This window comes from Scyliorhinus canicula, chromosome 3 (assembly GCF_902713615.1).
Source record: "Scyliorhinus canicula chromosome 3, sScyCan1.1, whole genome shotgun sequence".
Taxonomy (NCBI): domain Eukaryota; kingdom Metazoa; phylum Chordata; class Chondrichthyes; order Carcharhiniformes; family Scyliorhinidae; genus Scyliorhinus; species Scyliorhinus canicula.
Genome location: NC_052148.1, coordinates 25,533,353 through 25,553,929, shown reverse-complemented (window position 1 = coordinate 25,553,929; position 20,577 = coordinate 25,533,353). Strand labels below are relative to the sequence as shown.

The 20,577-nt window shown below is 49.3% G+C and overlaps 1 protein-coding gene across 6 annotated transcripts in view; it reads right to left on the bottom strand.

Annotated features, from left to right (window-relative positions):
• thnsl2 (threonine synthase-like 2) overlaps positions 1-20,577 on the bottom strand; it is an 86,937-nt gene that overhangs the window by 16,642 nt on the left and 49,718 nt on the right. For all 6 annotated transcript variants that reach the window (XM_038793225.1, XM_038793223.1, XM_038793224.1 and 3 more), the window contains exons 2-4: positions 17,827-18,059; positions 9,899-10,093; positions 7,097-7,249 (exon numbers count right to left, since the gene is read on the bottom strand). In XM_038793225.1, coding sequence (XP_038649153.1) covers positions 7,097-7,249; positions 9,899-10,093; positions 17,827-18,049 — 571 coding nt within the window. In that variant the 5' untranslated portion in view covers positions 18,050-18,059. The remainder of the gene's footprint in view (positions 1-7,096; positions 7,250-9,898; positions 10,094-17,826; positions 18,060-20,577) is intronic.

The window sequence follows — 20,577 nt, the reverse complement described above, 5'->3', positions numbered from 1 at the left end:
GATGAGCACAGTAAGAAGTCTTACAACACCAGGTTAAAGTCCAACATGTTTGTTTCAAACACTAGCTTTCGGAGCACTGCTCCTTCCTCAGGTGAGACTTCTTACTGTGCTCACCTCAGTCCAACTTCGGCATCTCCACATCAGTCCAAAGATGTGCAGGTTAGGTGGATTGGCCATGCTAAATTGCCCTTAATGTCCAAAAAAGGTTAGGAGGGGTTATTGGGTTCGGGGGATAGGGCGGAACTGAGGGCTTAAGTGGGTCGGTGCAGACCCGATGGGCTGAATGGCCTCCTTCTACACTGTATGTTCTACGTACTTAAGCGGGAAATTAGGAGGGCTAGGAGGGGTCACGAAAAGTCCTTGGCAAGTAGGATTAAGATGAATCCCAAAGCTTTTTATTCATATGTAAAAATCAAGAGAGTGGCCAGGGAAAGGATTGGACGGCTTAAGGACAGTGGGGGTAATTTATGTGTTGAGCCAGAGGAAATGGGCGAGGTACTAAATGAGTAAGCCAGGGGTAAGCCACGTGCTACCAAGACTAGGAATAGGGAGGGAGAGCAGTTGAAGTGGGACCTCTACAAACGGAATGGTCTACACCTGGACCAGAGGGGTACTAATATCCTGGGGGGGGGGGGGAAATTTGCTAATGCACTTCAGGAGGGTTTAAGCTAGTTCAGCAGGGGATTGGGAACCTGAATTGTAGCTCCAATATACAGGAGGCTGAGAGTAGTGAGGTCATGAGTAAGGTTTCAAAGTTGCAGGAGTGTACCGGCAGGCAGGAAGGTGGTTTAAAGTGCGTCTACTTCAATGCCAGGAGCATCCGGAATAAGGTGGGTGAACTTGGGCATGGGTTGGTACCTGGGACTTTGATGTTGTGGCCATTTCGGAGACATGGATAGAGCAGGGACAGGAATGGTTGTTGCAGGTGCCGGGGTTTAGATATTTCAGTAAGCTCAGGGACGGTGGTAAAAGAGGGGGAGGGGTGGCATTGTTAGTCAAGGACAGTATTACGGTGGCAGAAAGGACGTTTGATGAGGACTCGTCTACTGAGGTAATATGGGCTGAGGTTAGAAACGGGATATAAAGAAATACAGCACAGAACAGGCCCTTCGGCCCACGATGTTGTGCCGAACTTTTGTCCTAGGTTAATCATAAAATTTTGGATACTAAGGGCAATTTATCATGGCCAATCCACCCAACCTGCACATCTTTGGACTGCGGGAGGAAACCGGAGTACCCGGAGGAAACCCACGCACACACAGGGAGGATGTGCAGACTCCACACAGACAGTGACCCAAGTCGAAATCGAACTTGGGACCCTGGAGCTGTGAAGCAATTGTGCTAGCCACAATGTTACCGTGCTGCCCTTAAGAAAAAATTAATCTACACTCCATTATTCTACCCTAGTCCATGTACCTATCCAATAGCTGCTTGAAGGTCCCTAACGTTTCCGACTCAACTATTTCCACAGGCAGTGCATTCCATGCCCCCACTACTCTCTGGGTAAAGAACCTACCTCTGACATCCCCCCTATATCTTCCATCATTTACCTTAAATTTATGTCCCCTTGTAATGGTTTGTTCCACCCGGGGAAAAAGTCTCTGACTGTCTACTCTATCTATTCCCCTGATCATCTTATAAACCTCTATCAAGTCACCCTGTTAGGGGTTTTCTATAGGCCACCGAAAAGTTCCAGAGATGTAGAGGAAAGGATTGCAAAGATGATTCTGGATAGGAGTGAAAGTAACAGGGTAGTTGTATGGGGGACTTTAACTTTCCAAATATTGACTGGAAACACTATAGTTCGAGAACTTTAGATGGGTCCATTTTTGTCCAATGTGTGCAGGAGGGTTTCCTGACACAGTATGTAGATAGGCCAACGAGAGGCGAGGCTGTATTGGATTTGGTACTGGGTAATGAACCAGGACAAGAGTTAGATTTGGAGGTAGGTGAGCACTTTGGTGGTAGTGACCACAATTCAATTACGTTTACTTTAGTGATGGAAAGGGATAGGTATATAGCGCAGGGCAAAAGTCATATCTGGGGGAAAGGCAATTATGATGCGATGAGGCAAGACTTAGGATGCATCGGATGGAGAGGAAAACTGCAGGGGATGGGTACAATGGAAATGTGGAGCATGTTCAAGGAACACCTACTGCGTGTCCTTGATAAGTATGTACCTGTCAGGGAGGAAGTGGTCGAGCGAGGGAACCATGGTTTACTAAAGCAGTTGAAACACTTGTCAAGAGGAAGAAGGAGGCTTATGTAATGATGAGATGTGATGGTTCAGTTAGGGCGCTCGAGAGTTACAAGTTAGCTAGGAAGGATCTAAAGAAAGAGCTAAGAAGAGCCAGGAGAATACATGAGAAGTCTTTGGCAGGTAGGATCAAGGATAATCCTAAAGCTTTCTATAGGTATGTCAGGATTAAAAGAATGACTAGGGTAAGAGTAGGGCCAGTCAAGGACAGTAGTGGGAAGTTGTGCATGGAGTCCGAGGAGATAGGAGAGGTGCTAAATGAATATTTTTCATCAGTGTTCACACAGGAAAAAGACAATGTTGTCGAGGAGAATATTGAGATACAGGCTGCTAGACTAGAAGGGCTTGAGGTTCATAAGGAGGAGGTGTTAGCGATTCTGGAAAGTGTGAAAATAGATAAGTCCCCTGGGCTGGATGGGATTTATCCTAGGCTTCTCTGGGAAGCTAGGGAGGAGATTGCTGAGCCTTTGGCTTTGATCTTTAAGTCATCTTTGTCTACAGGAATAGTGCCAGAAGACTGGAGGATAGCAAATGTTGTCCCCTTGTTCAAGAAGGGGAGTAGAGACAACCCCGGTAAATATAGACAAGTGAGCCATACTTCTGTTGTGGGCAAAGTATTGGAAAGGTTTATAAGAGATAGGATGTATAATCATCTGGAAAGGAATAATTTGATTAGAGATACTGTAGTCAACATGGTTTTGTGAAGGATAGGTCGTGCCTCACAAGCCCTATTGAGTTCTTTGAGAAGTTGACCAAACAGGTGGATGAGGGTAAAGCAGTAGATGTGGTGTATATGGATTTCAGTAAAGCATTTGATAAGGTTCCCTATTGCAGAAAATAGGTAGGCTATTGCAGAAAATACGGAGGCATGGGATTCAGGGTGATTTAGCAGTTTGGATCAGAAATTGGCTAGCTGGAAGAAGGCAAAGGGTGGTGGTTGATGGGGAAATGTTCAGACTGGAGTCCAGCTACTAGTTTGTCATTTTTATAAATGACCTGGAGGAGGGCATAGAAGGATGGATAAGTAAATTTGCAGATGACACTAAAGTCGGTGGAGTTGTGGACAGTACGGAAGGATGTTACAAGTTACAGAGGGACATGGATAAGCTGTAAAGCTGGGCTGAGAGGTGGCAAATGGAGTTTAATGCAGAAAAGTGTGAGGTGATTCATTTTGGAAGGAATAACAGGAAGACAGAGTACTGGGCTAATGGTAAGATTCTTGGTAGTGTGGATGAGCAAAGATCTCGGTGTCCATGTACATAGATCCCTGAAGTTGCCACCCAGGTTGAGAGGGTTGTTAAGAAGGCATACGGTGTGTTAGCTTTTATTGGTACATTGAGGGGACATTGAGTTTCGGAGCCGTGAGGTCATGTTGCAGCTGTACAAAACTCTAGTGCGGCCGCATTTGGAGTATTGCGTGCAGTTCTGGTCGCCGCATTGTAGGAAGGATGTGGAAGCATTGGAAACGGTGCAGAGGAGATTTACCAGGATGTTGCCTGGCATGGAGGCAAGATCTTATGAGGAAAGGCTGAGGGACTTGAGGCTGTTTTTGTTAGAGAGAAGAAGGTTAAGAGGTGACTTAATTGAGGCATACAAGATGATCAGAGGATTAGTTTGGGTGGACAGTGAGAGCCTTTTTCCTTGGATGGTGATGTCCAGCACGAGGGGACATAGCTTTAATTTGAGGGGAGATAAATATAGGACAGATGTCAGAGGTAGGTTCTTTACTGAGAGAGTAGTAAGGGGGTGGAATGCCCTGCCTGCATCAGTAGTGGACTCACCAACACTAAGGGCATTCAAATGGTCATTGGATAGACATATGGACGATAAGGGAATAGTGCAGAGGGACTTTAGAGTGGTTTCACAGGTCGGTGCAACATCGAGGGCCAAAGGGCCTGTACTGCGCTGTAATGTTCTATGTTCTAGTACTTTCGGTCAGTTTTCACCAAAGAAAGGGACTTTATGGAAGATGATTCTTGGGTAGTGCATGTGGACAGTCTGGAGAGGGCAGCACGTGGTGCAGTGGTTAGCACTGGGACTATGGCACTGAGGACACGGGTTTGAATCCCAGCCCTGGGTCACTGCCCATGTGGAGTTTGCACATTCTCCCCGTGTCTGCGTGGGTTTCACCCCCACAACCAAAGATGTGCAGTTTAGGTGGATTGGCCACACTAAATTGCCCCTTAATTGGAAAAGAAATAATTGGGTACTCTAAATTTATTTTAAAAACATTGAAAAGGAGGGGGTATTGGGTCTTTGGAAAGATATTAAGGTAGATAAGTCTCATGGGTCGGATGGGATTTACCCCAGAATACTGAGGGAAGCAAGGAAGGAAATTGCTGGGGCCTGACTGACATCTTTGCATCCTCATTGGCTACAGGTGAGATCCCAGAAGACTGGGGAATAGCTAATGTGGTACCGCTGTTTAAGAAAGGTAACAGGGATAATCCTGGAAACTATAGGCCGGTGAGCCTCACGTTGGTAGCAGGTAAATTATTGGAGAGAATTCTCAGGGACAGGATTTATACCCATTTGGAAACAAATGGACTCATTAGTGATAGACAGCATGGTTTTGTGAAGGGGAGGTAATGCCTCACTAACTTGATCAAACTTTTTGAGGAGGTGACAAAGATGATTCATGAGGGGAGGGCGGTGGATGTTGTTTACATGGACTTCAGTAAAGTTTTTGCCAAGGTGTATCATGGCAGACTAGTACAAAAGGTGAAGTCACATGGGATCAGCGGTGAGGTGGTAAGATGGATATAGAACTGGCTTGGTCACTGAAGGCAAAGGGTAGCAGTAGAAGGGTGTTTTTCTGAATGAAAGGTTGTGACTAGTGATCTTCCACAGGGATCTGTGCTGGGGCCTCTGGTGTTTGTAGTGTACATAAAAGATTTGGAGGAAAATGTAGCTGGTCTGATTAGTAAGTTTGCAGATGACACCAAGGTTGGTGGAGTGGCAGATAGTTTTGAGGATTGTCAGACGATACAGCAGAACATAGATAGGTTGGAGACTTGGGCAGAGAAATGGAAAATGGAGTTTCATCCGGCCAGCAGGGGCTGGTTTAGCTCACTCAGCTAAATTGCTTACTTTTAAAGCAGACCAAGCAGGCCAGCAGCACGGTTCGATTCCCGTACCAGCCTCCCCGGACAGGCGCCGGAATGTGGCGACTAGGGGCTTTTCACAGTAACTTCATTGAAGCCTACTCGTGACAATAAGCGATTTTCATTTTTTTCATTCAAATGTGAGGTAATGCATTTTTGGTAGGTCAAACATAGAGGGGAAATATACCGTAAACGGCAAAACCCTGAGGAATATAGAAAGTCAGAGACATCTGGGCGTGCAGGTCCACAGATCTTTGTGAGTGACAACACAAGTGGGCAAGGGTGTCAAGAAAGCATACGGAATGCTTGCCTTCATTGGACGGGGCATCGAGTATAAAAACTGGCAAGTCATGCCAGTGTTGTATAGAACCTTGCATTAACGGCGTTCAAAAGTCATCTTGAAAAACACATGGATTGGATGGGTATAGAGGGATATGGCACAAGGAAGTGCTGAGGGCTTTGGCAAAGGTTGGTATCATGACCGGTACAGGCTTGGAGGGCCGAAGGGCCTGTTCCTGTGCTGTATTGTTCATTGTTCTTTGTTCTATGAATTGAGTGGCTTGCTTGACTATTTCAGAGGGCAGTGAAGAGTCAACCGCATTGGTGTGGATCAGGAGTCAAAAGTAGACCAGACCAGGTGAGGGCTGCAGATTTCCTTGCATTAGTTCACAAGTTGGGCTACTACAACAGATAATGATAGTTTCATGGTCACTATAACGGAGACTAGTTTTATAATTCTGGATTTGACGAATTGAATTTAAATTCCACCAGCTTCCTTGAGTCATTTTCAATTATGTAATGGTAACACTGCTTCATAAGTAGCCAAAATGCAACAAAATGCATGGTGTCATTGGTCTGTATCTCCAACAAAAACAAAATAATATAGAATCCTCACTACTGTTCAATATTTTAAGTTTTATTAGCCCACATGTTAGGTCACTGCAGGCAACATAAAGGATCTTGCCCTTTGCTGTTACCACTGCCCTGAACACAGCACAGATCAACTGGGCATATATGGGGTGAAATTGGGTGATACCAACAGTAAAATACAGGCTTGTCACAAATATGTATTGAATTTTCCACTGCGCCTGATTTTGCTTCCACTGAAGTTCACAGAACAGTGGTCCAGCCTCTTTCTTGGACATTTGTTATAAGTATCACTGCCAGGGTTTCATATTAAAACTCTTGGTAATATTTTCCAAGTCAATGAAAATAAACACTGGCACAGTGCTTAACATGCCGTCGATTCACTCGGAGCCCTTTTAGCATTGCTGGCTTAGACCAATTTCATCCCCATGGAATTATCCAGGCAGAAGGAGGCCCTGGGTCTGTAATTAGTCCAACTCCTCTGCTCTTTCTCCCATACAAATGCAAATGTTTCAAATACCTTGTAAAGTGCTTAAGGAGCCGGGGCGGGGGGGGGGGGGGGGGGGGGGGGGGGCGGGGGCAGTTTACCTCATTCTACTTAAATGAAAGTAACTTCTTTGTTCTTTATATGTCCAATATAAATATTGGATGTGACTTAGCTTTGTGCCATTAGGAGGACCTCTCACCTAGCCAAGGCACATTGGAAAATCCAGTTGTGCTGCCTCTGATTTTCCAGGTACCAATCACTCAATGGGCAGCTCGCCATTATCCAGCATATGGTGACTCTTTGCAAACTCCTGCTGATGTGAAAGGGCCTCGCAAGGTCACCGCACAATGTCAGTGTTATGGATGGGAAACACTCACTAACCTGCAAAAACGTGGACGTTATCTTCAATGACGGTCGTCATCTGCAACTCTTGAATTGGACTACATCGACCACGTGGCAGCAGCACGATGATATTCACGTTGTCCACGCCCCGGACACTCTCAATGGCAGCGCTGCCAGTGTCTCCTGATGTTCCTATGGTTGAGACCAAGTTGATGGCTTTTTGCTTTGTTGGAGTTAATGGCTTAAGTTTCAGAGAACCCAGGCAGTAATCACAACAGAAAGAAAACAGTAAATCAAGCCATTTGGCCGTCCCAGTGACACCCACACCCCATGAAATTAAAAATAAGTCCTGTTCACTCATTAACCTTATGTTTAGTATATTGGCACCCGATCTATCAATGACGCAAACTTAAAATAGTCAATTATGTGTTCAAATTCCTCCCTAGCCTCACCTCTTCCCAGCTCCTCCAGTCCTCAGAACTCGACATTCCTCCAATTCCAGTATTTTGAGCAGTCCTCAATTCCTTTGCTCTGCATCTTCGGCAGTCCTAACGCAAAAACCAGGAATTGCTCCCCTTATCTTCTCTTTTAAGATGACCCTTCAATCTCTTTGACCAAATTTTTGGTCAAGTCAATTCTTGGCTCAATGCCAATTCTTTTTTATCTGATTACGTTCCTGTGAATGCCACTTGTTTAAACAACATTTTTAAAAAATAAATTTACTGTACCCAATTCATTTTTTCCAATTAAGGACAATTTAGCGTGGCCAATCCACCTAGCCTGCACATCTTTGGGTTGTGGGGGCGAAACCCACGCAAACACAGGGAACATTTAAGGCGACAGTGATCATTGTATCATAAGGTTACGGCTGACTATGGAAAAGATCAAAGTACAATCCAAAGTAAGAATAATTCCATAGGGATACTAACTGGAGTCAGGCTGGGCGACGCTGAGGTAATAGAGAGGCAGAGACAGGGCCACAGCGGGCTACGTGACTCGGGCGAGATTAAAAGGAATCTGTGGGACAGGACGTGGATGGAAATGCTACTGTTGTTTGGAGGAGACGCATTCAATAACCGGGTGAGAAACATCAATCATTGTCCAACCTGTGCTGACAATGGAAGAGTTGGCCCTTCATGGGCTTTCCAGTGAGAAATATAACCATTGTTGGTGCCCACTCACATTGTAATGGAGGACCACATTCAACCAAGTTCTGGCTGGTAAAACTTCACAGGACAGAGGTATGGAATTGGCAGCATCTTGGCAGCAACAGCTGCTCACCAAATTCTGATTTAGGTTACTATTAAGCCCCAGCCATATTGAGATATGACGTCTGTGGTCGGTAGGCCCCTACCTGGTTGTCCTCTTCTGCCCTTGTGAGCGGTGTGCCTCCTCCAACCTGTGGCCTGGTCACTTCCTGCTGGCCTGATGCTACCCATGCTCAAATGCCTTTAGGATGAGAACTTGTGAAGCTGCCACCCCCACCTTGCAGCTTCTGAGCCATGCTGGGCAGTCTTCCCTTCTCTAGCACACTCTCCCCCCTGCCATTTGGGTGTCTGAGTCATTAGAGGGAGTGGATTATCTTCTCTTCCAACGCCCCTTGGGTGTGATTGAACTTGTGGAAGTGCCGCGGGACTTGCTGAACAAAAGAGAGCCTGACCTCCCCAAAGAACTCTGATAAGTTTAGACCTTCTCCTCAAATGGATGAACACCACACGGTGTGTTTCAGAAACCCGAGTGGCCAAAATCACTCTTCAGTGAAGACAGCTGCACTGTTAAATGTGCCGCTGCCTTTGCAAGTCTGACCCGTTCCTCCCAGAATGAAAAACCATTAAAACCTGGAATTGACTGTAACTGGTTTGAACTGGAGCTCCATTTTAAAGTATACAAAAACCACTTTGGACTAGTAACAGTTATTTCCCACGTTTTACTGGTATTTCCTCACCTTCCAGCCCGGCAAGAAATGGTGGATGCCAAGATCGGGGCAGGTGGGTGGGATTTACGGATTCGGGGATCAGGCATGGTGGCGCGGAGCCCTTTTATTCCCCTGAAAATTCAGGTCTGTGCGAAGAGACTGCCACCTCACAAAAAGGGAAATAAATTTGCAGGCAGATAAATAGCAAATGGGTGGTAAGTGGATGGGTGGGCCGATTGGGTATCAATGAGTAGAACTATGCATTCAGAGAGAGGCATGGTTGAGATATTTTCTTTACCAGGGAAGAAGATGCTCAAGCAGTCATTGTGAATTGGAGATCATCAGGCACTTGAAGGTTTTAAAATTGATGTTGAGGAGCTATTGGATAGGCTGTGTGAATACTGAAAGGACTGGATAAGGTGCATCCAAGCATGCTAATGGAAGCAAGGATGAAAGTTGTTGGCATACACGACATTGCCTTACTTTACATATTTAAAGGGTTGAGTTATCCCCATGGTTACTAACCTACCTTCCAATGCAAACAGTTTCTTCCGATCAACTCTCATCAAAACCTCTCATCATTTTCAATACTTCCAATAATCTCCCCTTAACATACTCTGCTCCAAGTCTCTGACTAAACATAAGAACATAGAACTTAGGAGAAGTAAAGTCATTCAGCTCCTTGAGCCTGCTCCACCATTCAATAAGATCTTAGCTGATCTGATTGTCCGTAACACTGTATAGAAATATTTTCTACACCCTCTCCGACGCCTTGCCAACTTTCCTAAAGTCCCCAGAATTGGAGACAATACTCCAGCTGAGGCCCAAACAATGATTTATCAAGTAATTTGAGAGGAATCATGCAAAATAAACCAACCTGTAAGGTTTTCAGGCAGAAGAACCCTCTCTCCTCATATTCCACTTACCTACCACAATAGTGATCTGCTTCTTCCTCTTCTTCAGGAAATACTGGAGCAACTGTCCAACACAAGATAGAGCAAGGTCCTTAAAGGCATACGTCACACCATGCCACAGCTCCAGAACATTCAACCCGTTTTCCAGACTGGCTAATTCCACGACGTCTTTGTGTCGAAATCTCCGGAATGCCCGGCTAATCAGGTCTGAAAATGATAAAATCAGCCATGTTAAAAACTGGGATTAAAAACAAGACGGCATTTTTGAGCCGTAACTTCCGAGCTTGGCAAAGGGCGGCACGGTGGCTCAGTGGTTAGCACTGTTGCCTACGACACTGAGGGCCCGGGTTCAAATCCCGGCCTTGGGTCACTGTCCGTTTGGACTTTGCATATTCTCCCCGTGTCTGCGTGGGTTCACCCCCACAACCCAAAGATGTCCAAGGTAGGTGGCTTGCCCTTAATTGGAAAAATAAATTAATTTAAAAAAACTTCCGAACTTGGCAGCGTGGGATAAGGCGGCATACCCCACAGATGCACTGCCGAATTCCTCTCAGAACTTCACAGGTTAGATTTGCAACACAGTTGCCCAGAAACATAAACGTCACTTGGGCAATTACACTGCACTGCGAACCATATGGAAATGTGATTTAAATCGCTAACTTCAGATGGTTCCAACAGGGTTACACAAATAGTTACACTGACAGAGTTAGAAAAATTAAACCCCCTTCTAACCTCTGGTCAACTATTGTAAACACACAGACCAATTCCCCTCCCACAGCACTCCTTCTGCAACCCCCACCCATCAGGACACTCCCCCATGTCCAGGCCTACTCAACCCTCCCCGCCGCCCCCGTTGCTTTCCCTATCCCCGAAGGATTCCCCCGACTCACAGGCCCAATCCGAACCCCTATCCAACCCGCAGACCCGACCCACTGCCCCAAACACGTGGACATGAGCTGAACCTCACCTCTGAACCTCACCACCCCTAACATCACCACCCCACCCTGACCTCTGATTCCCCATGACCGACTTCTGAGCCCTTCACCCCTGACACCCCTGAAGCTTCACATCTGACTCCCGCACCCATGACCGCCAATCCCCCCAGCCCTTGACCTCTGACCTTCCCACCCCGACTTCTGACCCACCCCACCAACTCCCAGCCCTTTGCCTGACCTCCAACACCTCTCTGACCATCCAAATCTAATCCACTTACCTTAGACAGGTTTAGCTCAGTGGGCTAGGCAGCTGGTTTGTGATGCAGAATAATGCCAGCAGTGTGGGTTCAATTCTCGCACCAGCTTACCTGAACAGGCGCTGGAATGTGGCGACTAGGGGTTTTTCACAGTAACTTCATACTTGTGACAATAAAAGGTTATTATTATTATTAGACACTCACCTTCTCCCTGGCCTGTCAACCTCACTGGGCCCTTTAAACGTACCTGCTTTATGACAGACAGTATTTTAAAAACAGGGGGAGGGGTCTCCTTGAATCCGCCAGAGCTGGACTAAACTGGGGACTGCAGGGATGTTTTTTGAGGTAGACCCTAAGTAGCTCCAGCCATCAGAGTTACAGCACAGCTTTCAACACCAGGTAAGTGTGTATTAGCGTCTTTCAATTTGTTTTCCGATGCGAGCCAGAAGTTATGGCCCAATGTTTCAGGTCGAGATGAACTTTAATCAGAACCAGTTCCACAGTAATAGCTTTTTTCAGCTCGGGCTTGCTGGCTCTCCATCCGATGGCCCCGGCACGTTGCCTCCATAACAAATACCCTCTCCATGTCCTGAAGATCCCACATGGAGCAGGATTTACAAGCTGTAGGTCTTAGATGCCCGTTCATGATTTAAATAAATCACTATTCCCTCCTTTGGAATCTGCCAGTACCTCATCCAAATTATTAGTTGTAGATACTGCCTCCTGACCCACTCTGTACAAATGCTTTTATTATTATTTCACAAACTGTGAGACTTGCCCTGCTCAATATTTTTAGTGTTTTATTTTGTCCCCTTACGCACATGCTCAAGTTGCTTTGCTACTCTGTTCCCAGCTCCTTCAGAAACATGTTCTTTACCCACGAGGCTCAGCAATCAACCAGAATGTATAGGCCCAGAGAGCTGGACAATGCTGATGCCTTTCTGCTGGAGAAATTCTAACTCACAACACGAGGATTACTATCAACAACTTGAGAAAGTTGTTAAAGCTGGCAAAGTTGCAACTAATGGGAACATAGATATAAAATAAATTCGAGGTCATATGCGACACAGCCTGAAAAAATATTGCTCTTATATTTGGTCCCCCTGTGCAAGCTTGCTCTGTAGTGGAGGGGGAGTCTGGGACTATAGCTGTTGCATGAACAGCATCACAGTTGGTGGAGCCTGGTAGCAGACACTACCGGCAAAGGGTATTCCAACATTGGACATTCCGCATGCAGATGTTGGAGCTTCAGTGTTGGAGAACATTGCACCTGTCCTGGAGGATGGTGGACCACATTTGCCACATCTGGACATACTTTCAGGCTGCACAGGTTTGGCAGTGCTGCTCTTCTCGGTATGCGGGGCTGGAGGTGAGTCGCTCACAGGGAGGGGGTTGTCCGATGGACTGAACACCCAAAGGGTCTCATAATGAAAGTACCCAGGCTGCATCATGGTCTCCCTCATGGGATAGAGGGCGGTGAGGTCGGTGGGGCGGGTGACTCCAGCACGAAGGAGTGGTGTGAACCACTCCGGCGTCGGGCCGCCCTGAAGGTGCGGAATCCTCCGTACCTTAAGGGGCTAGGTCGACGCCCGAGTGGTCAGCGCGGAAGGGGCTTGGCACCACGCTGAAGGGCCTCCACTGGCCAGCGCGAGTTGGCACATGCGCGGGACCACCAGCGTGTGCTGGTGTTATCGCAGCACATGCGCAGGGGGCTCATCTCTGTATCGGCTATCGCGGACTCTTACAGCGGCCGACGCGAAGGAATAGAGTGTCCCTACTGCACAGGCCCGCTCGGGACCAGATCCCCCCACCCCCCCACCGAGGACCCCGCCGGTAAGGACCTGTTGTAATTTACGCTGGCGGGACTGGCTGAAAACGGGCGGCCACTCAGCCCATCACGGGCTGGAGAATCGCAGGGGGCTGGGGGCGCTGCGACCAGCGCAACGCGATTCCCGCCCCTGCCAAATCTCCAGTGCCGGAGAATTCAGCAGCCAGCAGGGGTGGGGGCTGGGATTCCCCCCCCCAACGGCGATTTTCCAACCCAGCAGGGGGTCGGAGAATCCCGCTCACGGATACCCACCAGTACCTGCAGCATGCATTGAAGCTCTGCACCCTGGCGTTCATGCCCTCAGCTGTGGAGGTCGAGCTGAGCCTTGGAGCGAACATCCCCCGCCATGGAGTGCAGGTTCTGCACCAAGGTCTCCACTGCGGATGTGACCCTTGCAGTGTTAGCCTCATTGTGTAGGCGGTACAGCATCTCCGCTTCAGAGCGAAGGCAATGGGACTCCTGCAATCCCTTCCTGATGCTGAAAGTACAACTTTTACTCGTGTGAAGCTTGAGGAATGACTGCGTGTCTTGAGCGTTCTGACGTTTGTCTGCTGCCCCCACTTTGCCCTTTGCGCAGACACGGTCTGGCTTCTCTCTGGCCAACCCAAGGGCTCTCTCCTTGAAGGCTGTGAGATATTTGAGGTCGCGCATGACTGCAGTTGACTGTGCCGCTCACACCTGTTATACTTGAATTTATCCGGCAGTGAGACAGATGGGGAGAGTGTAGCTGGGGAGAGTGTAGGTAGGGAGAGTGTGGGTGGGGAGAGTGTAGGTGGGGAGAGTGTAGGTAGGGAGAGTGTAGGTAGGGAGAGTGTGGGTGGGGAGAGTGTGGGTAGGGAGAATGTAGCTGGGAGAGTGTTGGTGGGGAGAGTGTAGCTGGGGAGAGTGTAGTTGGGAGAGTGTTGGTGGGGAGAGTGTAGCTGGGAGAGTGTAGGTAGGGAGAATGTAGTTGGGAGAGTGTTGGTGGGGAGAGTGTAGCTGGGGAGAGTGTAGGTGGGGAGAGTGTAGCTGGGAGAGTGTGGGTGGGGTGAGTGTAGCTGGGGAGAGTGTAGGTAGGGAGAGTGTAGCTGGGAGAGTGTAGCTGGGAGAGTGTGGGTGGGGAGAGTGTAGCTGGGGAAAGTGTAGCTGGGAGAGTGTGGGTGGGGAGAGTGTAGCTGGGAGAGTGTAGCTGGGAGAGTGTGGGGGGGGAGAGTGTAGCTGGGAGAGTGTAGCTGGGAGAGTGTGGGTGGGGAGAGTGTAGGTAGGGAGAGTGTAGCTGGGAGAGTGTTGGTGGGGAGAGTGTTGCTGGGGAGAGTGTAGGTAGGGAGATTGTAGGTGGGGAAAGTGTAGCTGGGGAAAGTGTAGGCAGGGAGAGTGTAGCTGGGAGAGTGTAGCTGGGAGAGTGTAGGTAGGGAGAGTGTGGGGGGGGGGGAGAGTGTGGGTGAGGAGAGTGTAGGTGGGCGAGTGTAGGTAGGGATAGTGTAGCTGGGAGAGTGTGGGTGGGGAGAGTGTAGCTGGGAGAGTGTGGGTGGGAGAGTGTAGCTGGGGAAAGTGTAGCTGGGAGAGTGTGGGTGGGGATAGTGTAGCTGGGAGAGTGTGGGTGGGAGAGTGCAGCTGGGGAAAGTGTAGCTGGGAGAGTGTGGGTGGGGATAGTGTAGCTGGGAGAGTGTGGGTGGGAGAGTGCAGCTGGGGAAAGTGTAGCTGGGAGAGTGTAGCTGGGAGAGTGTGGGTGGGAGAGTGTGGGTGGGGAGAGTGTGGGTGGGGAGAGTGTAGCTGGGAGAGTGTGGGTGGGAGAGTGTAGGTGGGGAGAGTGTAGCTGGGAGAGTGTAGCTGGGAGAGTGTAGCTGGGAGAGTGTGGGTGGGGAGAATGTAGCTGGGAGAGTGTAGCTGGGAGAGTGTAGGTAGGGAGAGTGTAGCTGGGAGAGTGTGGGTGGGGAGAGTGTAGGTAGGGAGAGTGTAGCTTGGAGAGTGTGGGTGGGGAGAATGTAGCTGGGAGAGTGTAGCTGGGAGAGTGTAGGTAGGGAGAGTGTAGCTGGGAGAGTGTGGGTGGGGAGAGTGTAGCTGGGAGAGTGTAGCTGGGAGAGTGTAGGTAGGGAGAGTGTAGCTGGGAGAGTGTGGGTGGGAAGAGTGTGGGTGGGGAGAGTGTAGCTGGGAGAGTGTAGCTGGGAGAGTGTAGCTGGGAGAGTGTGGGTGGGGAGAGTGTAGCTGGGAGAGTGTAGCTGGGAGAGTGTGGGTGGGGAGAGTGTAGCTGGGAGAGTGTGGGTGGGAGAGTGTGGGTGGGAGAGTGTGGGTGGGAGAGTGTAGGTGGGAGAGTGTAGGTGGGAGAGTGTAGGTGGGGAGAGTGTAGGTAGGGAGAGTGTAGCTGGGAGAGTGAGGGTGGGGAGAGTGTAGCTGGGAGAGTGAGGGTGGGGAGAGTGTAGCTGGGAGAGTGTGGGTGGGGAGAGTGTAGCTGGGAGAGTGAGGGTGGGGAGAGTGTAGCTGGGAGAGTGTGGGTGGGGAGAGTGTAGCTGGGAGAGTGAGGGTGGGGAGAGTGTAGCTGGGAGAGTGTGGGTGGGGAGAGTGTGGGTGGGGAGAGTGTAGCTGGGAGAGTGTAGCTGGGAGAGTGTGGGTGGGAGAGTGTGGGTGGGGAGAGTGTAGCTGGGAGAGTGTAGCTGGGAGAGTGTGGGTGGGGAGAGTGTAGCTGGGGAGAGTGTGGGTGGGAGAGTGTGGGTGGGGAGAGTGTAGCTAGGGGAGTGTAGCTGGGAGAGTGTGGGTGGGGAGAGTGTAGGTGGGGAGAGTGTAGCTGGGAGAGTGTGGGTGGGGAGAGTGTGGGTGGGGAGAGTGTAGGTGGGGAGAGTGTAGCTGGGAGAGTGTAGGTGGGAGAGTGTGGGTGGGAGAGTGAGCTGGGAGAGTGTAGGTGGGAGAGTGTGGGTGGGGAGAGTGTAGCTGGGAGAGTGTAGCTGGGAGAGTGTAGCTGGGAGAGTGTAGCTGGGAGAGTGTGGGTGGGGATAGTGTAGGTGGGGAGAGTGTAGCTGGGAGAGTGTAGCTGGGAGAGTGTGGGTGGGGAGAGTGTATCTGGGAGAGTGTAGGTGGGGAGAGTGTAGCTGGGAGAGTGTGGGTGGGGAGAGTGTAGGTGGGAGAGTGTAGGTAGGGAGAGTGTAGCTGGGAAACTGTTGGTGGGGAGAGTGTAGGTGGGGAGAGTGTAGGTGGGGAGAGTGTAGCTGGGAGAGTGTAGGTGGGGAGAGTGTAGGTGTGGAGAGTGTAGGTAGGGAGAGTGTAGCTGGGAGAGTGTGGGTGGGGAGAGTGTAGCTGGGAGAGTGTAGCTGGGAGAGTGTGGGTGGGGAGAGTGTAGCTGGGAGAGTGTAGCTGGGAGAGTGTGGGTGGGGAGAGTGTGGGTGGGGAGAGTGTAGCTGGGAGAGTGTGGGTGGGGAGAGTGTAGGTGGGGAGAGTGTGGGTGGGGAGAGTGTAGGTGGGGAGAGTGTAGGTGGGGAGAGTGTAGGTGGGGAGAGTGTGGGTGGGAGAGTGTAGCTGGGAGAGTGTAGCTGGGAGAGTGTAGGTAGGGAGAGTGTGGGTGGGTAGAGTGTAGCTGGGAGAGTGTGGGTGGGGAGAGTGTAGCTGGGAGAGTGTGGGTGGGGAGAGTGTGGGTGGGAGAGTGTGGGTGGGGAGAGTGTGGGTGGGGAGAGTGTAGGTGGGGAGAGTGTGGGTGGGAGAGTGTGGGTGGGAGAGTGTGGGTGGGGAGAGTGTGGGTGGGGAGAGTGTAGGTGGGGAGAGTGTGGCTGGGAGAGTGTGGGTGGGGAGAGTGTAGCTGGGATAGTGTGGGTGGGAGAGTGTGGGTGGGGAGAGTGTAGCTGTGAGAGTGTAGCTGGGAGAGTGTGGGTGGGGAGAGTGTAGGTGGGTAGAGTGTGGGTGGGGAGAGTGTAGGTGGGGAGAGTGTGGGTGGGGAGAGTGTGGGTGGGGAGAGTGTAGGTGGGAGAGTGTGGGTAGGGAGAGTGTGGGTGGGGAGAGTGCAGCTGGGAGAGTGTGGGTGGGGAGAGTGTAGCTGGGAGAGTGTAGCTGGGAGAGTGTAGGTGGGGAGAGTGTAGGTGGGGAGAGTGTAGCTGGGAGAGTGTGGGTGGGGAGAGTGTAGGTGGGGAGAGTGTAGCTGGGAGAGTGTGGGTGGGGAGAGTGTAGGTGGGGAGAGTGTAGCTGGGAGAGTGTGGGTGGGAGAGTGTAGGTAGGGAGAGTGTAGCTGGGAGAGTGTAGCTGGGAGAGTGTGGGTGGGGAGAGTGTAGCTGGAGGAGTGTAGCTGGGAGAGTGTGGGTGGGGAGAGTGTAGGTGGGGAGAGTGTGGCTGGGAAAATTATCAGTTCAGATGGTCATGAGGTTTGGTATTTGAGTGGGAGCAGGGGTGTATGAAGCAAGGCACACCTTAGGAAGGATGTGAAAGTATGAAGTGGGTATGGATAATGGTTCCTGGATTGAGTGAGGTAGATACATGGAGAAGCTGAGACCGAGTTTGATGGATGTGTTTAAAATTATGAAGTGTTTAGACAGATTAAATAATGAGAACCTTTTTCCAGTTGTAGAAGGGTCAAAGGTCACAGATTTAAGATGTTTGGCAAAACAACCCTGCGATTTATTTAATTTGGAATACACTGCTTGACAGGGTCGTGGATATGGAGTCAACAATAGCCTTCAAAAGGGAATTGGAAAAATACTTGAAAGAGAGAAAATTGAAGTGTTATAGGGGAAGATTTGGCGAGTAGAGCTAGGCTGATTCTCTTGGAGAGAGCAAGTGCATATACAATGAGCCCAATGGCCTCTTTTTTGTGTTGTCCTATTCTAGCCACCACATTTCTAACATGGAAAATGTGAGCATTTAGGCAAGGCACTGGCAGACTATCTGGCAGTGACTAACCTGTGCCTCATCATGACCTAACAAGGTGAAGGGAGGAACTGTAAAATAAGTCAAAGAAATGCCTACCACTTAAATCTTCCCTTGGCAAGTCCTCGCTGGAAATGAAAAGTGAGCAAATCTCCTCTACCAGCTGCGGGTAAGTGTGAGTGCTCCATGTCTGCAGTGTGGCCAAGTCAAGGCTTGGGATTTCTTCAGGCATAAAAAGGCCACCATCCCGGGCATAGCCAGAGAAAAGGACCTCCTCGAAGCTCACGTCGGTCACTTCACCCCGCGTACTGGTGTATTTCATTTTGCTCCACCTGTGTGACAAGAGTTAAAAAGGAAAAAGTGAGAACAGAAAAACAAACCGGCTTCTCCAGACAGAGGGTACTTTGCATCACTTAGAAAACTTCACGTCTATCTTCACTAAACAACCGGTTGAAGTGCGTGTTGCAGCAGACATACGGGTAGGATTTAGGCAGATAGAAAGTGGATAGAAAAGAGACCTGTAGCTCGTGGTATTCCGCAGGGATCAGTGCTGCGACCTCTGTTGTTTGTTGTACATTTAAATAATCTGGTGGAAAATGTGGGAGGTCTGATTAGTAAATTTGCTGATGACACAAAGATGGGCGGAGTTGATAGTGCTGAGGATTGTTAGGGGATACGACAGGAAATAGATAGATTGGAGATTTGGGCACAGAAATGGGCAGATGGGGTTTAATCTGGACAAATGTGAGGTGATGCATTTTGGGGATCAAATCTAGGTATGAATTATACTGTAAATGGCAGAACCTTTAGGTTCATTTACATACAGAGGGATCTGGGCGTGCAGGTAAGAAGGTATATGGCATGCTTAATCAGCCGAGGCATTGAGTACTGGAGTTGGGAAATCATGTTGCAGCTGTATAAAACCTTGGTTAGGCCACATTTGGTGTATTGCGTGCAGATCTGGTCACCACATTAACAAAGGACGAAGAAGCTTTGGAGACAGTGCAAAGAAGGTTCACCAGGATGTTGCCTGGTCTTGAGGGTGTTGGCTATGAGGAGAGGTTGAATAAACTAGGATTGTTTTCACTGGAAAGACAAAGGCCAAGGGAAGACCTGATAGAGATCTACAAAATTATATGAGTGGCATAGACAGGGTGGATAGTCAGAGGCTTTTTCCAAGGGTGAAAGTGTCAATTACAAGGGGGCACAGCTTCAAGATGAGAGGGGAAAAGTTTAAGGGAGATGTTTGGGGTAGGTTTTTCACACAGAGAGTGGTGGGTGCCTGGAACCCGCTGCCAGAAGATGTGGTGGAAGCAGGAACATTAGCAACATTTAAGAGGCATCTGGATGGGTGCATGAATAGGGAGGAAACAGAGGGATACGGACAGAGTAAGGTCAGAAGGTTTTGTCTTGGTTAGGGCATCATGATTGGCACCGGCTTGGAGAGCAGAAGGGCCTGTTCCTATGCTGTACCTTTCTTTGTTCTTTGTTCTTTTAGTCCCCTTATCTGAGGAAGGATGTTTAGCTCTGGAGGGAGTGCAGAGTAGGTTCACTCAGCTGCTTCCTGGATGGCAGGACTGGCATATGAGGAGAGATTGAGTCAGTTAGGATTATATTTGCTGGAGTTCAGAGAAATGAGGGGCGATCTCATAGAAACCTATAAAATTCTAAGAGGACTAGACAGGGTAGATCATAGAATTTTATCATAGAATTTATCATAGAATTTACAGTGCAGAAGGAGGCTATTCGGCCCATCGAGTCTGCACCGGCTCCTGGAAAGAGCACCCTACCCAAGGTCAACACCTCCACCCTATCCCCATAACCCAGTAACCCCACCCAACACTAAGGGCAATTTTGGACACTAAGGGCAATTTATCATGGCCAATCCACCTAACCTGCACATCTTTGGACTGTGGGAGGAAACCGGAGCACCCGGAGGAAACCCACGCACACACGGGGAGGATGTGCAGACTCCACACAGACAGTGACCCAAGCCGGAATCGAACCTGGGACCCTGGAGCTGTGAAGCCATTGTGCTATCCACAATGCAGGAAGGATGTTCCCTGATGGTGGGTGTGTGCAGAACCAAGGGTCACAGTCTGAGGATACGGGGTAGACCATTTAGGATAGACATGAGGAGAAATGTCTTCACCCAGAGAGTGGTGAGCCTGTGGAATTCGTTACCACAGAAACTATTTTGAGACCAAAACATGTTTTCAAGAAGGAGTTAAATATAACACTTGGGGTGAAGGGGATCAAAGGATATGGTGGGAAAGTGGGAATAGGTTAACGAGTTGGATGATCAGCTATGATCACAATGAATGGCTGAGCAGGCTCGAAGAGCAAAACAGTTAGCACGATGGCACTGCTGCCTCACAGTGCCGCCAGGGACCTGGGTTAAATTCTGGCCTTGTGGTAGACAGCCACCCTGGGAAACCTTTGGAGGATGTTTTCCATCACCTGCTGGAAAATTGCACACGGTGATGACATCCCGAATGGAAGCCGGGTGTAATCGTGGATGTTGATGATGACATATTTTTATGATGCCGTGTCGAACACCAACTGGAGGTACAAATGGCACCGGCCCAAGGAGGTGGCCCTGTCTACTGTAATCTTATAATTGCCACACAGGCGGAGGGACATGTCTGGCTTTAGCACTGAGAACTGGACCGGCCGTATGATGCCCAAGTTCTCTAGTAGTCGGCTCAATTTTTTATTCCTTTTCGTAAAGACGGCTTATGGGACCGGCCAGGCCCTGAAGTATTTGGACTGAGGCTCTGGGTCAACATAAATTTTTGCTTTGGCCCCCTTTATTTTTCCTAGGTCCTCCTGGAAAACCTCTGGATACTT